The 20,387-nt window shown below is 57.1% G+C and overlaps 3 protein-coding genes across 12 annotated transcripts in view; 1 reads left to right on the top strand and 2 right to left on the bottom strand.

Moving 5' to 3' along the window:
* Positions 1-5,019: 5,019 nt before the first annotated feature.
* On the top strand, positions 5,020-5,916 carry PSMB11 (proteasome subunit beta 11). Its single transcript, XM_040968393.1, has one exon. The coding sequence runs from the start codon at positions 5,020-5,022 to the stop codon at positions 5,914-5,916; it is 897 nt and encodes a 298-aa protein (XP_040824327.1).
* Positions 5,917-8,444: 2,528 nt separating this feature from the next.
* CDH24 (cadherin 24) lies at positions 8,445-18,323 on the bottom strand. Its single transcript, XM_040969094.1, has 13 exons — positions 18,215-18,323; positions 16,463-16,787; positions 16,000-16,294; positions 15,744-15,863; positions 15,487-15,654; positions 15,107-15,294; positions 14,410-14,663; positions 13,558-13,694; positions 10,666-10,787; positions 10,470-10,581; positions 10,004-10,252; positions 8,626-9,615; positions 8,445-8,530 (listed from the first exon to the last, which is right to left on the bottom strand). The coding sequence occupies exons 2-12, from the start codon at positions 16,661-16,663 to the stop codon at positions 9,107-9,109; spliced, it is 2,355 nt and encodes a 784-aa protein (XP_040825028.1). The 5' UTR covers positions 16,664-16,787; positions 18,215-18,323; the 3' UTR covers positions 8,445-8,530; positions 8,626-9,106.
* Positions 18,324-19,358: 1,035 nt separating this feature from the next.
* ACIN1 (apoptotic chromatin condensation inducer 1) overlaps positions 19,359-20,387 on the bottom strand; it is a 31,692-nt gene continuing 30,663 nt past the window's right edge. For all 10 annotated transcript variants that reach the window (XM_040969916.1, XM_040969920.1, XM_040969921.1 and 7 more), the window contains one exon: positions 19,359-20,288. In XM_040969916.1, coding sequence (XP_040825850.1) covers positions 19,962-20,288 — 327 coding nt within the window. In that variant the 3' untranslated portion in view covers positions 19,359-19,961. The remainder of the gene's footprint in view (positions 20,289-20,387) is intronic.

Here is a 20,387-nt window from a genome sequence, read left to right as displayed (position 1 = left end):
TTGGATTCTAGTGGCAACATCTATCAACACCTCAATTCCACTTTCCTCTGATGCCCCGTTCAGCCCCTCCTCCCTCCAACCCCCGTTTTGGTCCCCAGCAGAATCTGCATGTGCTGTGTCTTTTAACGCTAAAATTTGGCAACCCTCTCCAAGCCCAAAAAGTATGATGTGACAATGCGGGGAGCAGTAATTGTGGCTTACACTTGGACGGTGTGGAAAATGCAAAGTTCCTCTGTTGAGCACATATTATTTGCATTATTTTGCAGTCATCCCTGCAATGCAACTAGTCCATCCTTCTGACTTTTAGTAGTTTCATTGTCACTAATTGCATTTGTACCTTTTAAGGCACTTAAATTTTATTTATGGACCAAGCATGGTAGCCTGATGCCAGTTCGTACCCCAACTGCTCCACTTCCCATCAAGCTCCCTGCTTGTGGCCTGAGAAAGCAGTAGAGGACGGCCCAAAGCCTTGGGACCCTGTACCCCTGTGGGAGACCTGGAAGAAGATCCTGGCTTCGGATCAGCTCAGCTCTGGCCATTACAACCACTTGAGGAGTGAACCAGCAGACCGAAGATCTGTCTCTCCTCCCCTCTGTAAATCTGACTTTTCAATAAAAATAAATAAATCTTTGAAAACAAAATTTTATTTATTAGAAAAGCAGAATCGCAAAGAAGTAGTTGGGGAGATTTTCCACCTATTTATTCACTCTGCACATGGCTGTGATAGCTAGGGCTGGGATGTCAGGTAGAACCCAGGATCATGAAACTCTACCTGGGTCTCCCACATGAGTGGCAGGAGTCGAACGCCTTTGGCTATTCTTTGCCGCCTTTTGGGGGAACTAGCTGTGAAGTGGAGTGGCTAGGACTGGCAGCAATGCCCCCACAGTGCCCCCACGGGATGCCAGCATCACAGGTGGTCCAACTGCCTATACCACAACACTGCTCCCTCTTAAAGCACTTTCTTATTTTACCTGGTTACATGTGTACATTTTCCTCTTGTTGGATCAAAAGCCTTTGTTTTGTTTTCTTTGTTTTTGTTTTGGTCACGAGCTTTTGAAGTCAGGTATTTGTGTTTTCATCTCTATACTCCCAGTCTGTTTCATACATGTTGCCTAATGAACACATAAAGGAGGAATAACAATTATGGTCCCAGGTGCCTGGCTCATCTCTGGCCACGCCCTTCCTTTTTCCCACTTTCAGTGAGCTGCCAAGTTTCTGTTGATCCTCCTTCTGTAATATTTCTCACATTCTTTTTCATTGCAACTGATAACATCTTTGACTTGTTTCCTCATTCCTAAATTACTAAAATATCCTCCTAACAGATTCTTTGGGCTCTAATTCATCCTACACAGTATCAGATTGATTTCCTGAAAACACCATTTTGAGCTCATCAACCCAACCTTCTTCAAAATGTTTGGTGAAGTTCAAGCACCTGGACACGGTGTTCAAGGCCTTCCCTGTGTAATTGGGCCCCCATTTCCCTTAGGTGCTTTGCTGTAGGTCCCTACTTGGGGGACCTCACAGAGAAGAACAATCAATGCTGTAGTTCAGAGGTAAAGAGGCATTGAGTGTAAATTGGGATGAAGCATCGGTCCAGGCTGACTTTGACAAGAGGTATTAATTCATTTTATTAAATCCTTCTCAAGGGTAGAGGAGGGTTGGTTCAATGCCTCAGTGGCTCAATTCTTACCTTGCAAGTACCAGGATCCCATATGGGTGTTAGTTTATATCCCAGCTGCTCTACTTCCCATCCAACTCCCTGCTTGTTGCCTGGGAAAACAGTAGACGATGGGCCAAAGCCTTGGGACCCTATATCTGCATGGGAAACCTAAAAGAAGCTCCTGGCTCCTGGCTTCCGATCTGCTCAGCTCCAACTGTTACACCCATTTGGGGAGTGAACCAATAGATAGATGATCTTTTTCTCTGTCTTGCCTTCTTTGTATAAATCTTTCTTTCCAATAAAATAAATAAATCTTAAAAAAAATACAATTCAACTAGGTGAAGGGACGATGAGGGACGTGGTAGAAATTGAATAAAGAAAAGCTATGATGAATGGATTTGAATTAGATCATAGTAGGCTCTAAATGCTAGCCTGGACTGGATGAGGGGGTTCAGAGTTTATTTTGTTTCTTTGCAAGGAAACAGGGAATTTGAGCATTGCCTTAGGAAAACATGTCCTTATGAAGATTAAAATTAGAGTGGAAGAGCAGATATTCAGCACAGCAGTTAAGCACCCAATATCAGATTTCTGAGCTCAGGTCCTGGCTGTGCCCTTCATTCCAGTGTCCTGCTGGTGTGTTCCTGGAAGGCAGCAGGTCACTGCCCAAGCGGTTGGCTCCCCGACCCCCCAGATGGGAGACCTGGACTGAGCTCCCGGCTCTCAGCTTCACGCTGACCCAGCTCTGGATGTTGTAGGCATTTAGAGTGAGCCAATGGATGGGAGTTAATGCTCTCTCTCTTTTTCTGTTTGTTTTTTCCTGAAAAACAACAAGACCAGCATGAAGACTAAAGATTGGTCAGACAGGAAGTTTTCAGTTGTTTTCAGGGTTGACTTGTTAATGGCCTGTGTATAGATGTATTGTTGCAAGTTGACCAAACCTATCCCAGAAATGAGTCAGAGGCAGACTCTTCGAAGCTCAGGGAAGCTGAGCATGAAACACCGACACCTAATCAATTTAAGTGTCATGCACTTTCAACTATCCAATCAGCAAGAGCTGCATCCCATCTAGTAGCTGTTAGGTTCTGTCCAATCTAACAGTTGCAAACAACTGAACCAGGCAAACAGCTCCTTCCAATTCCGTGTACAGAAACCAATTCAGGGCATTCAGTTTACCACGTGAGCTCTCACAGAAGAGCAAGAGCTCATCCTGGAATGAGATATTTTCTAGTGATAAGTACTCTCACTCCCCTTTCGGGACTTTCCAAAAATCTGAGGTCATGGACACATCCTGGAAATGTTTCAAGAGATCTGGCCTTACCGTTGCCACTTCTTATTCTCTGGGCTGTCACAGTATGTATGTATGTGTCCATCTTACTGTCCATTTGAAGAAAATGTAAGACTTCGTCTTTAGCTATTTTTGAAATAGCAATTTACTTGAAAGGCAGCAAACTGGATATTGTCTATTAGTTCACTCCCCAAATACCTCTAACTGCTGGGGCTGGGCCAATCTGAAGCCAGAACTAAGGAACCAGACATCCCACATGCATGGCAGGGACCCAAGTATTTGAGCTGTTACCTTCTGCCTCCCAGGGTGCACAGCAAGAAGTGCGCCTGAAGTGGAGCCAGGACTCAAACGCAGAGACTCCGATGTGGAACACAGGCATACCGAGCGGCTTCTTCTTCTTTTTTTAAGGATTTATTTTATTTGTTTTATTGCAAAGTCAAATATACAGAGAGGAGGAGAGACAGAGAGGAAGATCTTCCATCTGATGGTTCACTCCCCAAGTGGCTGCAATGGCGTCTGTAAGGGATCCCCGGCATATGCAAGGCGAGGACCTTAACCATTACGCTATTGCACCGGACCCAATCCTAGTGCTTTCAAGGTGAGGACTTTAGCTGCTAGACTACCAAGTGGCTTTTTAATCTCTTGGTCAAACATCCACATGTAAGAATCAGGCTTTAGTAAGATTCCCAGATCCTACACTTCAGTACTGAGACCCAGGAGGCTGTATTGTCAGTCCCACTGCATGAGCCTCGATCGCCCATGGGCTTTGCTTGGCATGTGGGTCTGTTTCTCTGAAAAAAGCAGTTCCCAGAGTGCTCCCTTGAGTGGCAGTAGTTAGTGGGACACCTACCCTCTGCTACTGGAAGCAGTCTACTTCTTCTTTTGGAAGGACCTATGGTCAGGCTGCAATAATCGCCGCCCACCCCTCCCAACCAGATCACCTCTACTTGTTCCCAGATGTAGACTTGTAAATCAACACTACTGCTGTGTTGAACTAATGGGCAGATGGCAGACCAGGAGAGAGAGGGCACTAGCTCCTTTCAACTGCATCATCAGAACTTTGACCCGAGTTGCCAGGGAAATAGCAACAGACACTGTCCATGCACACAGATGGAGGAGTTTACAGCCTCATTCCCAAGGCAGAGGAGAGGAGAGTTCCAGGTCTTCTCCCTATTTTACCGACCCCCATCCCAGCTACATGAGAAGCAGAGACCCTCGGTATCTAAGCATGAGCTGTCACCGGATGCCTCCCAGAATATACCAGCAGGAAGCTGGATTGGAAGTGATCAAATACCTGAGACTCGAACCAGCACTCAGAAATGGGACACAGCTGTCCCAAGATGCAGCTGAACTCATGCTCCACAATGAATGTCTTGCTTTTCAAATGACATAAAACAAATATTTTGAAAAACTGTGAGTTGGAGGTACTGGTGCTGTAGTGTAGTACAGTGTTCCACGATGCCTAGCTCTAAATAAATATCATCTGTGAGTGGAGATGCAGCATCCCCTGTTCCCAGGCCTCCGAACGGGGTCCCCAGCATCGAGGTCTCCAGCACCCCGACCTGAGCAACTCCGAGCACGAAGCATTTGTCTCCTCCTGACCTGGGGCTCCTTCAGGCTGCAGCCACAGCCTTGCTTTGCACAGGAAAAGACAAGAGGACCTGCTCTGTTCCTTCCTCTGTATCCACTTTCCTTTCCTGCTCCCCTCATGCTCTCTCCTTTCTCTCTCTCTCTTTCCTGGGCCCCCATGCTCTCTGGGGAGATGCAGGATGACAGACAGGAGACTCCTTGGTGGAGGGGGTTGACGGGGGACAGACTCTCAGATGTGTCATGGGCAGCTGCCTGCAAAGGTCTGAGTGATGGCAGGGAGACGCCAGCAGCCTCATCCTGTCACCCTCAGAAGCCCCCTGGGACAGCAGGAAGCAGATTCCTGAGTCAAGCCCCAAGCAGCGGCTCATGCACACCTTCTGGCAACGGCCCAGCTTCTTTGTGGCGTCTCTCCGCCCCCCCACTCCCAGCATCCAGCCCAAAAATCTCAGCTCTGCCCCTTCCAGTCTTCACTCAGCCCCCAGCAATGGCTCTGGAGCAAGTGTGCAACTGGCAAGCTCCTGACACCCAGACCCCAACGCCACATCTGCCCCGGGCTGGCGGCTGGGCTGTCCCCAGGGGTTGCGACCCTCAAACCTTCCTGCAGCTCCACGGACCTCAGCTGGCCCATGGCACCACCACCCTGGCCTTCCGCTTCCGACATGGAGTCATCGCTGCAGCTGATACGCGCTCCTCCTGCGGCAGCTATGTGGCCTGCCCAGCCTCCTGTAAGGTCATCCCTGTGCACCAGCACCTACTGGGTACCACCTCTGGCACCTCTGCTGACTGTGCCACATGGTACCGGGTGCTGCAGCGGGAACTACGGCTGCGGGCCCTGAGGGAGGGCCAGCTGCCCAGTGTGGCTGGTGCAGCCAAGCTTTTGTCAGTCATGATGTCCCGCTACCGGGGGCTGGATCTGTGCGTGGCCACTGCCCTATGTGGCTGGGATCGCTCTGGACCCGCCCTCTTCTATGTCTATAGTGATGGCACCAGACTGCAGGGTGACATCTTCTCAGTGGGCTCTGGATCTCCCTATGCCTACGGTGTGCTAGACCGTGGCTACCGCTACGACATGGAAGTCCAGGAGGCCTACGCCCTGGCTCGATGCGCTGTGGCCCATGCCACCCACCGTGACGCCTACTCGGGTGGGTCTGTAGACCTTTTCCATGTGCGGGAGAGTGGATGGGAGTATGTGTCACGCGGCGATGCCTGTGTGCTGTATATGCAGCTGCTGCCGGAACCCGAGCCAGAGGAGGAGATCAGCCAGGCCCATTCTGAGCCTGCCATGCCCTACAGTGCAATGGTAACTGGGGGACTCTCTGCAGAGTCAGAGGAGGCGACACCAGGAGACTTTAGGATACCAGCGGAAACTGAGAAGCCGTGAGAAGCAGCACACTTGCAAGCGATTGATGGAGGCCCTGGGAGTAGGGGGCCGCAGATGCAGAGGCCCCCAGTATCTACTTCCAGCTGGATGGGGTTCATTTGGTTGGTTTTACGTCACTGCCTGTTCTGCCTCTATTTACAGCTCTGTTCAACAGGTCCCCTGTGTCACGCCCCGTGGCTTGGTCCAATCTGCAGGACACCTGCTACATGTTAGGGGAAGGACAATGCTGTTTCCTCACCGTCCCACGCAGTCTCTTTTTTCCCTGCCTCTTGGTCCTCCATCTCAACATCTCTGCTTTTCCTTCTCCTGGCCCCTGTTGTACCTGGCTGAGGGGGGAACGGTACCTCTCAGAAGTAGGTGGTGCGAGGAGCAGTTCAGGACCAGGCTGTGTGCCCTTGTGCCCTGCTGACAGCCCTGGCAGGGGATTGGCTTGGCTCATCCGCTGGGTGGTGGTGTGTGGGCGGGGGGGGGCGGGCCCTGAGAAGGGAAGAAGGGAGGGGCCCTCTGCCAGGACTGAGACAACGCCCCCCTACCTGTGACTGATTGCGGTTCTTACAACAGCCAGGAGAGGCCAAAACCACTCCTCAGGTTGCAGGAGAGGAATCAGAAAGAACTCTGTGGCCTGGCCCTACCTAGCAGGGAAGAGGCAGGGCTGGGGGCCCAGGCTTTCTTCTCCACACGTCCCCTCCAGGCCTCCAGGGTGTGATGTACAGGTAGGGTTGTTGGGGTCATGTCCCTGTCCAGTGGTTGGGGAGGAAAGGGCCAGGCCACCTTTCCTTGGAGCTACCTTCACCCCTCATCCCCTACCAAGCACCCACCGTGCTCTCTGGACTTGTTGCTGCAAGCCCGTCCTCCCGATGATGGCGTTTAGAGGTCGGCCACCAGCCCATGGGTCTTGCTGACATGTCTGTTTCTCCACACTCTGCTTTTCTCCTTGAATTGACTAATGAGGCGCACAAGGACTTCACGGGGGGCTTAGGGACAGGCAAAGGTCAGCTTCCCATTCCGGGGGACCGCTCACAAGCAGGAGTCTCAGGGGTCATCTTCTCTTGTCATTCTGCTCATTCCTGAAGCTGCAAGGTTTGCCCTGCCTGCCGGGCATTGGAGTCCTTGTGCCCCCTGACACCCTGTCTGGGGTACTCACTGCTTGCTGTCTTTGACGACCTTGGGGGAGACAGCCTGCTCTTTTCCCTGGACTATTAGTGTCCAGGGCACCAGCTCCAGCTCGGGGCTGGAGAGTTCTCCCTCCATCTGGTTGCCCTGACTAAGCAAGGTATAAGTGTGATAAGCCAGGTTCCCAGCTGCCAGCATGTCACACTTAGAAGGGAGGGTTTCAGGCTGTCTCAGCCCACTTGCTCCTGTGTCTCAGTTACCATGCTGGTTCCTGGGCCGATCCCGTCTCCACTTCTGGAAGGGAGCATTTAGGAGATGCTGGCAGCGCCTTCAGGCTGCCACTCCCCACCTTGGCTTTGATGATGTCCCTCCACAACCACCAAAACAAAGACCTTGGCCAAGAGGAAAATTAAAAGATGGAAGCAGGGCCCAGCGTAATGGCCTGGCGGCTAAAGTCCTGGCCTTGAATGTGCTGGGATCCCATATGGGTGCTGGTTCTAATCCCAGCAGCTCCACTTCCCATCCAGCTCCCTGCTTGTGGCCTGGGAAGGCAGTCAAGGATGGCCCAAAGCCTTGGGACCCTGCACCCTTGTGAGAGACCCAGAAGAAGCTCCTGGTTCCTGGCTTCGGATTGGTGCAGCACCAACCACTGTGGTCACTTGGGGAGCGAATCATTGGGCAGAAGATCTTTCTCTGTCTCTCCTCCTCTCTGTATATCAGACTTTCCAATAATAAATAAATAAATCTTTTAAAAAAAAGATGACTGCATTTTTTTTTTTTTAAAGATGGAAGCTAAGCCCAGGGTAGGTCCTGTCCCATTCAGACAGCAGGCTTTCCAGATCCCAGAAAAGGCTAGCCTGCCCTCCCCCCACAATCCACCACTCACAGTCTGAGACCCTGGCTTCCTTTTCGGCTTCCTGTCTCCCCATCCTCAACAAGTCCCTCCATCCCACTCCCCTTAGACAACCAGAGACCAACAGGGACATCGAAACAGCTGGTGGCAGCAATGGGAGGCATCAGCGTCATCTCCTTATTCCCTAAATGCAGAAGCCCAAACTCACCTCTGGTGATGGCTTTGAGCCCAATGAGAATGAGCTGGGGGGTGGGTGGTGCTTGCCCTCTGCTCCCACTTCTGCATCATCTGAACACAGTGAAACAGGCAAAGCCCCACCCTTACAAAATAAAGTGTTCGTTTATTATGAAATTAGAGATGGAGGCCCCTCCCCTTCCTCCCTCTTTCCCCTTTCCCAGCTGCCTCCCTTTCTCTTCCCCTCCCTGCCCTTTCCCCAGGGAGGGGAACCTGGGAAGCACAGAGCCCAGGCCCAGAGCTGGGAGGCCCAGGGCAAGGTTGACAGCTGGACAGAGCTCCAGGGAGGCGGCAGCCGCTGTCAGGGCTGGAGCTCAGGCCCTGGGCAGCTGGGCTGGCTCTCTCTCTCTCTCTGCTGGAGGCTGCGGAGCCAGGATGAGGCCATGAGTGATGGATGGAACCATGCGGGCAGGTCTGTAAGAACAGGAGCCGGGCATCAGAGCCCCAATGGGGGGCAGGGGAAGAGCTGTACCCCACCTCCTCCCAAGTCAGGGTCAAGGGCCACGGACCTGGGGCAGAGCATCCCCTGCAGGAGGGTGGGCAGCAGTGGCTGGATGTTTCCCTTGTTTTTTTTTTTGTGGGGATGAACAACAGAAGAAAATAAAACACCCAAAAGGCCAGTCACAGGGACCCACAGAGGAGACGGGAGGGTGGGCAGGAGACGGACATGGCATGAGTTGGAGGAGGGGGCACGGGAGACAGAGAGAGCTTCAGGAACACAGGGACAAAAGCCACCACGGAGGGGTTGTCACAGTGAGAGAACGAAGGATGTCACCGCTGACACGCAGATCCGGGGACAGAGACGTGAGGATGGACCAGTGAGGGACGATTAGGGAGCCCGGGGAGGAGGGAAAGAGGAGGAGGCTGGGTTCCCTGGGCTGCTGCCACCTGCCTCGGCCCCTCCCCTCCCCTGCCCCATCCGAGGGGCTCACTTCTGCGGGCCTGTGCACACTGCCCTGCCGAGGCAGGCAGGGCCAGGCCCCGGGGGACTCAGAGGGCTGGGGGCTCCTTGGCCCCGTAGAGCTCGGCCAGGGTGTGGAAGAGAGGCCCCCAGTCGTCCAGTGGCTCGACGGGGCCAGGGGCACCGCCGGCCTCACTGCCGGAGCCCAGCGAGCTGAGCGAGCCGCACGAGGAGCCCCGGCCCTCGTAGCCGTACACCTGCACCGAGTCGTAGGGCGGCACGCTGGGGTCGTCGTCTGCCTCGCGCAGCCGCAGCGCCAGCAGCTGCGCCACGTCGGCGGGGCCCGGGGGCCGGGGTTGGCGGGGTGCGCGTCCCCGGGGCAGCACGTCAAGACGCGTTGTTGGGGTGGCGCTGGCGGCAGCTGCTGGGGCTGCCCCGTCGGGGTTCTGAAGGGCCGTGATATCGAAGGCCTCCGTGTCCTCCTCGCCCCCGCCCTCGTCGTCGTAGGTTATGATGTTCTCACGCACGTCTTCCTCCTCCAGCACCATAAGTGCCTCCTGCTTCTGCCGCCGCAGGGCCACAAAGAGCACCACCAGCGCTGTGGAACATCATAGAGGCCGCTGGGTTGCGACCATTTCACCGGCCCCGGGACCACACAGAGCAGGGAGCACAGCGCAACTGCCTCTCTGAGCCTTACTTAGGGGCCACATACAGATCCTATAGGCCTCTTGGGGTTGTGGGAAACAAGAAGCCAGGCACCACACTTGGCCCAGAGTGGAGCATAATAGATAATGTGTATGTCTTGTTACTGGCACTGGGCATTAGCAGGTCCCAACTTCTCCCCTGGATGCAGCAGGTGGCAGGAAGATCTATATCCCCCCTGGGGAGCTCCTTCCCTCCAGCACGGGGGTGGGGGTGAACACATTCATTCCCTGCATCTGGGGACCTCTCTGTCCACCCCTGCAGCCCGTGGTGACCTGACTCACCAAGTAGGGTGCTCACACAGGTGATGATGGCCAGCAGGGCACCAGTGCTGAGCCCAGCAGGTGACAGCTGAGCCTCGGGCCGGCAGGATGCCACGGAGCCATCAGGCCGGCAGCGGCACACACTCACGGTCACGGTGGCAGTGCTGCTCAGTGCTGGCTGCCCCCAGTCCCACAGTGCTATGGGGACCAAGTAGGGGGCCTGGCGGGGCAGAGCAGGGCGAGAGGGCAGCAGCAGGCTGGCAGAGCCATCTGCGGGGGGGGGGCGGTAAGAAATGTGGGGCACCCCTTGGCATTCCCTTTGCCCAGGGTGAAAGGGGAACTGCCTGGGGAACCAGCCTCCCAGGGGTAGGTTTGCAGGGAGCAAAAACAACAACAAAACCAAGTGCAAGTGCATTTCAGAGCTCACATCTCCTGGGTTGGTGAGAGGCCCACATAGGCGGGGCTGGAGACCAGGGAGGCCACTTACCTCGGTTATCCCGAACGGTAAAATTGGCATCAGGGCCCAGGGGACCCTGAAGGGAGACACGGCTACTGTTGCCGACTTCATCCCTGTCCAGGGCCCGGATGACCTGGATGAGCTGTGAGGAAGCAAAGGGGCCTAGTCCCAAGTGGGCCCCTGGAGGCCTCAGGCTCCTGTACCCCCCACTCCCATCGCTGCTCACCTGGCCAGGGGCTGCGGAGTCACACACAAAAGTGTCGTAGGGCTCTGCTAACTGGGGCGCATTGTCGTTCTCATCCAGGGTCTGGATGGCTACCTGCACCCGGGAGGCCTGGGAGGAGCTGTCTGAAGCCAGGACACCGATACAGATGGAGACAAAACAGTTGATGCACTGTATCTGTGAGATGTGGGTGCCTTCCCTGCGCACTGCACACATACACAGAGGATGTGTGCAACACACAGGTCTGAGGTCAGTGAGGCAGCACCAAGTGCGTGGTGTTTGGGACCAGTGAGGGGGGCAAGACTCCACACACACTGTATGGGACACAGGGTAACCCACAGGCAGGGCTCCTGCGGCCCAGGTGAAAGGCAGATAGTTTGTATGTAGATGACAGCCCTGCAGTCCACATGCATTCACACCCTGTATCTCGGGGACACTCAGTGGGTACATCACTGGGGCTCCTGTGAAGTGGCTGACCCGCTCAATGACTGCAGCAGCACCCCTCCCCCCCCCCGCTGGGGCCCACAGAATACAATTTCAGGCACAGCACCTGTGGGAGGGACACACACACACACACACACACACACACACACACACACACCATCATCAGAGGGCTGGGAAGCTGTGGTGCAGCAATGAATATCACTTAGTGTTGGCCTTGGGGAGGGATGAGCTGCTGCCATCACTTACAGAACCCAGGACAGCCTGGGCCCCCCTGCCAGGCACAGCGGCCCCCACCCCGCTCTTTATACAGCCATTCATCAGGTGCCTCCCCCTGCTAATGTCCAAAGGGACAGTAAACAAGTGTGGATTCTAGTAACTTCTCCCTGGCTGAGTCTCCCATGTCCTTCAGCCTTTCCCAAGGCAGAGCAGACTGGCTTCCTGGAGACAGCCCCGGGGATAGGGTCCCTGCTTTCACTGCTGTTGGGGCCTACAGCTGCAGGTTGATGATGGGGTGAGACAGGAGCAGGATACAGAGGCGAGATGGGACGCACACCCACACGCACGCGCGTGCACGGGCACAGCTATGTATACACAAGCAGCCTGCTGCAAACACAACTCCACATGTATACACACCCACAGGGCTAGCCACACAGCCACAGACACACGCTTGCTAGGCGGCCAACAGTTGCACATATAGGCACATAGGAGGAGCTGATGGCTCAGGCTTGGCAGACTGTCCCCCAACCCCACTCCAACTGGGTGACTTTGGGCAGTTAACTCCTCATTTGAAGATGGGGACTCGGGGACCAGCGTTGTAACGCAGCATGTACAGCTGCTACTTGTGATGCCAGCATCCCATGTGGGTGCTAGTTCAAGTCCTGGCTGCTCTACTTCCCTGCTAATGTGCTTGGAAAAGCAGTGGAGGACGGCCCAAGTGCTTGTGCCCCTGTACCCACATGGATGACCCAAAAGAAGCTCCTGGCTTCAGCTTGGTCACTCTCAGGCCATTGTAGCTACTTGGGGAGTGAATCAGCAGATGGAAGATCTCTCAGGTCTCTCATTCCCTCTCTTTCTGTGTAACTCCTTCAAATAAATAAATGCATCTTTCCAATCTGCTCTCTACTTACTGCCTAAAAAAGCAATAGAGTGTGGCCCAAAGCTTAGGACCCTGCAGCTTCGTGAGAGACCTGGAAGAAGCTGCTGGCTCCTGGCTTCAGATCAGCTCAGCTCCTGCTGTTGAAGCCATTTGGGGAGTGAACTAGTGGACAGAAGACCTGCTCTATCTCTCCTTCTCTCTGTAAATCTGCCTTTCCAATAAAAATAAATAAATCTTTAAAAAATAAGGTAATTGATATAAAAATGTGGGGACATAGTCTCAACTGCCTCACAAAGCTGTCATGAAGGTGGAATGAACAAACTCATTTTGGGGGGCTTGAACCACAACTTGCTTCACACTAAGAAGCATCAGCGTCAGCTGCTGCCTGCCAACACCTGCACATGCCCAACGACGCTTCCTTTTGGAAGTGCCTTTTAAAGGCCCAGCGAGAGCACAGATTACCAACCAACCAGGCCTGTGCTTTCAAACGAAGATCTTTACCTCCACCATCCCTTCCAAACTTCCTGCACCATGCTTACATACCCACATGTGCTTGCGGCTACTCTCCAGAGAGCTACCCACCCAGACACACAAACAGCATTACTGAACCCTACACACACACACACACACACACACACACACACACAAACACACATACACGACTATGTCTGTATCCAGTTAGAGCTTCATGCTCACCAGCATGAGTGAGAATCATACAGACCCCTGAGCACACACCTGCCCATACCTACACACCTACGTGCACACACACACACACACACACACACACACACACACACACACACGACTGGCCATTGCTGATTCTACAGCATGAGTGACAGCAGGGAATGGGACTGCCCCAGGCAAAGCAGGGTATGTGGGGAGATGTTGGGGTAGGGGGAAGGGGGATGAGGGGATTGTTCTAGAGCCAAGGTTAGGGCTGCAGGGGACTGACAGGAACACGGAGCTGGTACCCTCCACTATAGTGGGGGGTCGCTGCCAGGCATCCAAGGGGGCTTTTTCAGACAGTGACTGCTGCTGCTCCCCCTGCCTGCTGGTGCTCCCAGGAGCGATGCCCAGCTCCAGCCTGAAGCTGGCAGTGGGCAGGACAGGGCCTGGCAGTCCCTGGGTAGTGACTTTTTTGGGGCCTTGTTCATTCTTAAGGTCAGCGAAGAAAGTGACTCCAAGCTTAGGAGAATGATCGGGTAGGCTCCTGGGGCCCAGCTCGACAGACAGGAGGCCTGCTTGCCAGGGACCCGGGCTGGAAACACTGGCAGGAAGCATTCCTCTCCCCAGCACATGGGGACAGCCCCATCTGCCAGCAGGCTGCTGCCTCCCTGTAGGCGCAGGATTCTCACCGAGTTCCGTGGCCAGCACTGTGAGGTTGTGCCACACGTGAGCCTCGCGATCCAGGGGCACTGCTGTGCGGATGGTGCCATCCTCGGGCTCGATGGAGAAGCAACGCTCGGGATCCGAGTGGGGGAGGATGGAGTACCTGAGGAAGGAGGAGGGGCAGAGCCAGAGCTCACTGACGCCCCTCTGTTCCTTCCTCCTTCCTGGGAGGACACCACCATTAGGCCCCTGTCCTGGGACTGGGCCACCTGGCTCCCCAGAGAGGGGAGAGGAGATACAGAAAGAGGTGCAGGGCCCCTGTCTTTCCTCCATTCTGGAGAACCCAGGAGCCCCCCATCTGTCCTGTTCTGTTTCAGAGTGGTTGGGTGACCCCAGATAAATCATTTAGTCTCTGTTTACCCAACTGTCAAACGGGAATGGTACCATCCTTCGCCTCATTGATCTGCTGCAGGGATGCTGGCAGGGGAGGCAGCCAAAGGGGCTATTCTCAAGGCCACAGCCAAGGCCAGATTCGAGTCCTGAGCTCTGTCTCGAGCTGCCCACTCCAATCCTGGCAATTTTAGCCAGTCCCCAGAATGACTGCTGCAGCACCCACTGGATGGGACTCTTGGGAGAGCGAGATGTTACCGAGTGGGACAAACAAAAAGCACAGAGCAGCGGGAGATCCACCGAGCGAAGGAGATGATGGTTTTTGGCAGCACCATCACTGCCTCCCAAGAGGTGGCTGGCAGTAAGCTGCCAAGTGCTCTGTCAGGGCACTTCTTGCAGGCCTCCCAAGCACTCAGGTCAGCAGACCAGCAAACTCGATGGCTAGTGAAGGGGACATACCCTGAGGCCCCATCCATCTCCCAGCTCACCTAATAGGGCTAGCTGGGGAGTCCAGGTCAGAGGCTGAGACTCGGCCCACCAGGGTCCCCGGAGCCTTGTTCTCAAGCACCGTTAGGTGGTAGGCGTCCTGGGTGAAGGCAGGTGGCTCAGGGGCGTCCTGCACGGCCACACGCACGGAGGCCACATCCTTGAAGGGCCCTCGCCGCAGGTAGGCGGGGTCAATGAGCGTGTTGGTAGCCTCTACTCGGAAGGAGTAGGAGCGTCGGGTCTCGAAGTCGAGGGGCTGCAGGATGGGGAGGGCACAGAGTGAGCAGGTCAGGGCAGATCCCAGGCTCACGGGAGAGCTGCTGAGTGCCTTCCCGGGCCTGCCCCTTGGACCTGGGTCTAAGTCCTCATGGGGAGCAGTGGTACTGGAGGGCCTGTGGCAGGCAGGCTGGGCTGCACAGGTGAGGTTGGCGGCTCTAATCTGCCCCAGCTCTGTCCTAGATGTGTTAAGTGACCTTGAACCAGTTTCCCCACGACAACTCCCTGGCCCAGCTTCCAAGGACCACCTCCTCCGCCCCCAGCCTGTTCTGCAAGATGACATGACTGCAGACTTGGCGCTTTGCATCACATCAGAGTAGTCCTGAGTCTGTTCATATCCCCCAGGTGGGTAGGGGGTGGGGGAAGGGGGAGCAGGGAGCAGGTGCGAGGGAGCCTGCAGGTGTCAGTGGGTGGGAAGCAAACCTTGAGCACAGTGAGAAGCCCATCCCGGCCCTGCGCGTCTGCACTGATGCTGAAGGTCTCGGAACCCTCCCCATCCAGGATGCTGTAGGCCATGAGGGCATTGTCGCCCAGGTCTGGGTCCTGGGCTTGCAGTCGGCCCACCAGGGTGCCAGGCCCAGCTGTCTCCACCACAGAGAACTGGTACACACCTGGCAGGAGCAGAAAGGCAGGCTGATTCCTGAGACAGGTCCCCAGTCCTTCCTCTTAACCCTCCCACAGCTCCCATCCCAGCACTTCCCTTCTCCCGCTGTGCACAGGCTGGCTGTGGTGGGGATGGGAAATGACAAGCCTGTGTGTGGGGGTGGGGTGAGGTCAAAGGACCAGTGAAGCAGTGGCCTTACTCTGGGGGAACTTGGGGGGGTTGTCATTGACGTCGCTGAGGGTGACAGTGACTGTTGTGCTGCCCGACAGCCCCCCCATGTGGCCACCCATGTCTTTGGCTTGGATCACCACCAAGAACTCCTCCTGTGTCTCCCGGTCCATGTTGGGGATGGCCGTGCGCACCACTCCTGGGGGAGAGAGAGGCAGTGGCTCACCAGCAGGCTCCTCCATGGGTGTCCCCTCCACCCTACCCCCAACCCTGAAGTGCTTTCCTCACCAGTTTGGGGGTCCACAGAGAAGAACGGCAGCCCATCCAGCACCGTGTACACCAGCTTGGCGCTGTTCCCGTAGCTGGGGTCGTCAGCGTCGTGGGCAGTCACCTGGATCACTGATGTCCCTGGAGGGATCCCAGCTTGCCCGTCAGCTCAGCCATTGGGAGGGGGGCAGGGGACCCAGGTGGGAGGGAGGCTAGGTAGGCGATGGGGAGTTCTAGGGTGGACAGCTCCCTGCAGAGGTGGGACTGGGGCGCTCACCAACGTTGGACATCTCAGGGACTGTGGCGTGGTAAGGCCCGAGGGGGAAGACGGGCGGATTGTCGTTGATGTCCTGCACCTTGATGATGAACTCGGATGGAGGCTCCAGGGGCCGGTTGGAAGCTCGATCCACGGCCTGGGCCAGCAGCACATACTGTGCCTTCTCCTCTCGATCCAGGCTCTTGGTAACATGGATATTGCCCGTGGCCTCGTCGATTACAAACACTGTGCCTGCGCCCTCCCCAGTCAGCAGGTACTTGGTGCGGCCCTCACCACGGTCTACGTCCGAGTGTAGCTGCGGAGGGTCAGAGAGTGGTGGAAGGTGCCAAGGGCAGGGCCAGAGACTTAAGAGACCAGGTCTAGGGGCAGTGGGATGGAGGGCATTTGGGGGGACCAAGGTCACCATGGAAGAGAAAGGAGGAAACCATGGGGCAGGAGAGCCCTGGGGGCAGGGGAGGCTTACCTTGCCAATGAGGACTGGCTCGGGACCGGCGTATTCCTCAATGACAAAAAACTGGTTCCAGACCCAGCTCCTCCGGGTTCGCAGCAATGCAGACCCTGGACGCCCACGGGACCCTGCCCAGGCCCAGGCGGGGGCTGCCAGCCGTCCCATGCAGCCCCAGCCCCCCAGCCAGGCCAGCAGAAGTCTCACCAGGCCCCACATGCTTGGGGTGGAGCCAGGGCTCTGCTCACGGGCCCCTGGTGCTGTGGCTGGGCCAGGCCAGGTAGCCCATGAGTTGGCCGGGGCAGAGGGGCAGAGGCGTTGGGGCTACCCCATGGATGCACACCTGTGGGACAGGTAGCTGTTCAGGGTCAAGGTGGTGATGCTTGACACTCCCTCCTGCTCTCCCCCGTGAGATGTCCGGACTGAGGGTACAGTGTAGCTGGTCTGACCTGTCCCTCCTCCCTTTCTGGGCTTTGCCTGCAGCCACCTCCCTTCCAGCCCTCCAAGCTGTTTCATCTCTGGCCAGCCAGCTCTGAGAAGGGAAGCTGGGGAGGGGGACAGGGGTGGTCTTGGAATCCCAAATTCCATCTCCTGTCCTTCCAGCTGGGTCTGGGGTGGGGATGGGGGCTGGAAGAGGTGACCAGAGAAAGGCTTCAAATCAGCGGCTTGGCACTCCGGGAGGTGTGGCTTTAACCTGCCTAGGGTTAGGTTGAGAGATGACACGGCGGCGTGCAGCCAAGGCCAGGGTGTATGCAGAGCCTGCCAAAGTCCCTCCGGCTCTGCAGACACTGCCCCAGCCCACCCTGCTGCCGCTGTGACAGTCCCTCAAAGTGGGATGGGGCTCAAGAGGTTGTGGAGGGGCAGCCCAAGCTGGAGGAGCAGGGAAACAGAGACCCAGAGCCACCGGGGGCCAGATGGGCTTGAGGACTGTCCGGCAGAAGCAGCGAGAGCCACCAAAGCAAGCAGCAATAGACGGAGGGAGCGATAAGGCAGGCAGCCTTGGTGCCTGAGCGGCACAGAAGCAAGCAGGTACTAGGCTGGGGCAGGGAGCAGGGGGCGCTTGCAGTAGATGCCTGGGGCTGAGGGCGGGGGTCAGTCCAGGCCTAGGCAACTTCATTCTCGAAAAGGGAGCAGCAGCCTGGGGAGGCAGAGATGGGGAGGGGCTGCGGGAGGGAGGGGAGCCCAAGAGAAGACCTGGTCCCCTGCGTGGGCTGGCCCTCCCTCTCCTCCTGGGGAGAGCGGTGGTGGCCGGCTGCCCGCCCCTCCTCCGTCCCCCGGAGCAGACACACACCTGACAGTCAGTTTGCTCCCGGAGGGAAGCTGGGAAGCTGAGAGGAAGGCTGGGCGAGGAGGAGAGAGGGCATGGGGTAAGAGGAGTGGCAAACAGGATAGCAGGAAGGTGAGAGGAGAGCCGAGGGAGGGCATGAGGAGGAAAGGAGAGCGGGAAAGGGAAGAGCGAGAGCAAAGGTAGAGGGGGTAAGGGAAGGCAGAGCGGGAGAGGCGTTGGGGAAAGACAGGACGGGCAGAGCGGGAGATGAGGGTTGGGGAGGCAAGCAGCAAAGGGCAGAGAAGGCGGAGACGAGGAAAGGGGAAGAGTGACCGCGAGAAAAAAGCGGAGAGGAGCGCGGGCAGAGCGCGGGAGAAGAGAGCCGGCAGCGAGCTTCCAGCCACGGAGCGCCCCACGCTGAAGACACCCGCAGGCTGCGGGGCCCCCTGCTGCCCCTTCGCGGATTCCCGATCCTCGGGGCTGCAGGGCAGGCGGGCCCTTACCTGGTACTGCCGAGGGGCCCAGGCTGGCCGGGAGCGCCCCCGCCGCCGAGTCCCGGGGGCGCAGCCCCGAGCCGGATCGGAGCGGGCGCCGCGGCTCCGCTGCAGGTCTGAGCGGCCCCGGCGAGAACAAGGGAGCGAGACGGAGGGGGCGGGGGAAGGAGGCTCCGCCTGCGGAGGAGCGAGGCGGCTCCGCGCCGCGCGGGAGAGGAGAACCCAGCCTCCGACCCTCCCCGGCCAGCCGGGCCCGCGCGCGGTGGGGGCGGGGGCGGCGCCTGGCGCCCGCCCCCTCGGCGCTCCCGGGCTGCGGGGCGCATACAGATGCGGCGCCCCTTCTGGGCCGGCCCGCAGCGCCCCGGCAGGGCACTGAGGCGGGAGGACATCCAGGCCACGGCGCCAGGTCCTTTTCCAAGAGCTGGCTGGGAGGGCGCGTCCGGGAGCTTGGAGCCGCCAGCACGCCCTAAGCGGCGGGGTCAGGCGATCCGCGAGGTGGGTTAGCATCCCACCGCGGGGGACCCGGCGCCCCGTTCCTAGACTGGCTCCTAGGGCTGGGGTAGGACTCCCGGCGTGTTGGGAGCCCCGTGCGGAGTACAGTGGTGGGTCGACTGGTGTGTTCTTAAGGGTAACACAAGGTCCCAGGGGCCCACAAGCCGGGTCCAAGGAACGTGGCACGACATAGGAGGGAGGGTGGAGGTGGGGAGCAGTCTTTTGGAGAAGCTCATTTACTGGGGCCCGTACAGCGAGGGTCTGCCGCCCCCTGGTGGCAATTTTGGGAAGCACCTCAAAGGTGGCGAGCAGGTGAGAACGTCTGGTGCACAGGACCAGGAATTAGGAGAGCGACCTTTCTAGTCCTGGTCAGGAGCCCCCTTTCCCTGCACCCCCCTCCTACCCGCCACGCGAATACAGGGCACTCCATTCCACAGGGCGTCTTCCCTTCTCCCCTCAAAGCAAGGAGACCTACATCTCCGGGATGGTTAGAACCAGGGCAGGATGGAGGACAGCCTGTTAGAAGGCCTTTGGTCCAGCAATTAGTGAAAACGAGCCCAAAAGAGCGGTTGGAATACATGCAGGCACTGCATGCTCCAGGCTGTGGCCATGCCCTTTGGTTTGGCTGTTTCCCCCAGGCCCAATGAAAGCCACTCATACACTATTTAAAACTAAGTCAGATTTTATTCTTTTTCATAGACCACATCATTTAATAATAAAAAAAATAAAAATAAAAATTGAACAAAAGGAAAAGGTGGATATAAAGTGGAACCGGTCAGCAAGAGGCAAGGCTGCGGGAGAGAAGAGTGGGAACTGCAGGGGCCCCGGGCCTCAGGAGGGGACGCTGATTCAGCTCATAGGTGACCCAGTCCTGGCCCCGGCTGTTCCCAAGGAGGCTGTGAGTACCCAAGGGAGGTGGTGTGAAAAGGATGGTCAAACTGGAAAAGTAGAGGGACACCTGGCTTTCCCCACTCAACCACCCTCCGCCTTAACCTAGCTCTTCCCTCTCACAGACTCAACAAGGGAAATGAGAGGGAGGAAAGGGCCAAGTCCCAGAAGTTAGGTTAAGGGGGTGGGAGAGGACAGCCACTGCTCCTTTTGGTTGTGGGGACAGGTGGCAGCCAGACACGAGCACTGGGCAAACGGTGTGAGGAGACCCTTGGTTCCAGGGCGGTGGAGATTGTACCTATCCTGCTGTGGCCTTGCACCCCCCTCCCTCGGGACAGAGCGGCTGGGACTGGCAGCTCTCCTAGTGTTTTCCCGGCTAGCGGCGCCCACCCCGGTCCCGCACCGGTGTGCTCCGACTCCGGCTCCGGCTGTGGCGCTTGGTGTCTCTGCGGTCGCGCTCCCGGCCCCTTTCCCGGTCTCGCTCCCTGTCTCGGTCTCGTTCGCCCCTGTCTCGCTCCCTCTCCCTCTCTCGCTCTCTCTCCCTCTCCCTGCTGTGCTCCCGCCTCTTCTCCCGCTCCAGCTGCCGGGTCCGTTCCCGCTCAGCTTCCTTCTCCCGCTCCTTCTGCTCTTCTTCCTCTTGCTCCTTCCGCCGTTTCTCTCGCTCCTTGGCCCGTTCAGCCCGCTCTGCCTCCTTCTGAACAATCTGCAGCCAGGGAGAAAGGCAAAGGGTTGGCACTTCAGCCCCACTCCGTCCCCCTGCGGTCCTAGTTCAGGGTCTCTGGCCCTGTTGGTGAACACGAAG

This window comes from Ochotona curzoniae, unplaced genomic scaffold, assembly GCF_017591425.1.
Source record: "Ochotona curzoniae isolate NIBS_2020 unplaced genomic scaffold, NIBS_Ocur_1.0 scaffold_4701, whole genome shotgun sequence".
In the NCBI taxonomy this organism is placed as follows: Eukaryota; Metazoa; Chordata; class Mammalia; order Lagomorpha; family Ochotonidae; genus Ochotona; species Ochotona curzoniae.
This window is presented reverse-complemented; position numbering and strand designations above follow the sequence as displayed.

Coding starts and splice junctions, on each gene's coding strand:
- PSMB11 (XM_040968393.1), top strand. CDS start 5,020: ATGGCTCTGGAGCAAGTGTGCAACTGGCAAGCTCCTGACACCCAGACC.
- CDH24 (XM_040969094.1), bottom strand. CDS start 16,663: ATGTGGGGCCTGGTGAGACTTCTGCTGGCCTGGCTGGGGGGCTGGGGC. Junction 15,655..15,743: donor CTCTGTGGACCCCCAAACTG/GTGAGGAAAGCA, acceptor TCTCTCCCCCAG/GAGTGGTGCGCACGGCCATC. Junction 10,582..10,665: donor ACTCCGCAGCCCCTGGCCAG/GTGAGCAGCGAT, acceptor GCTTCCTCACAG/CTCATCCAGGTCATCCGGGC.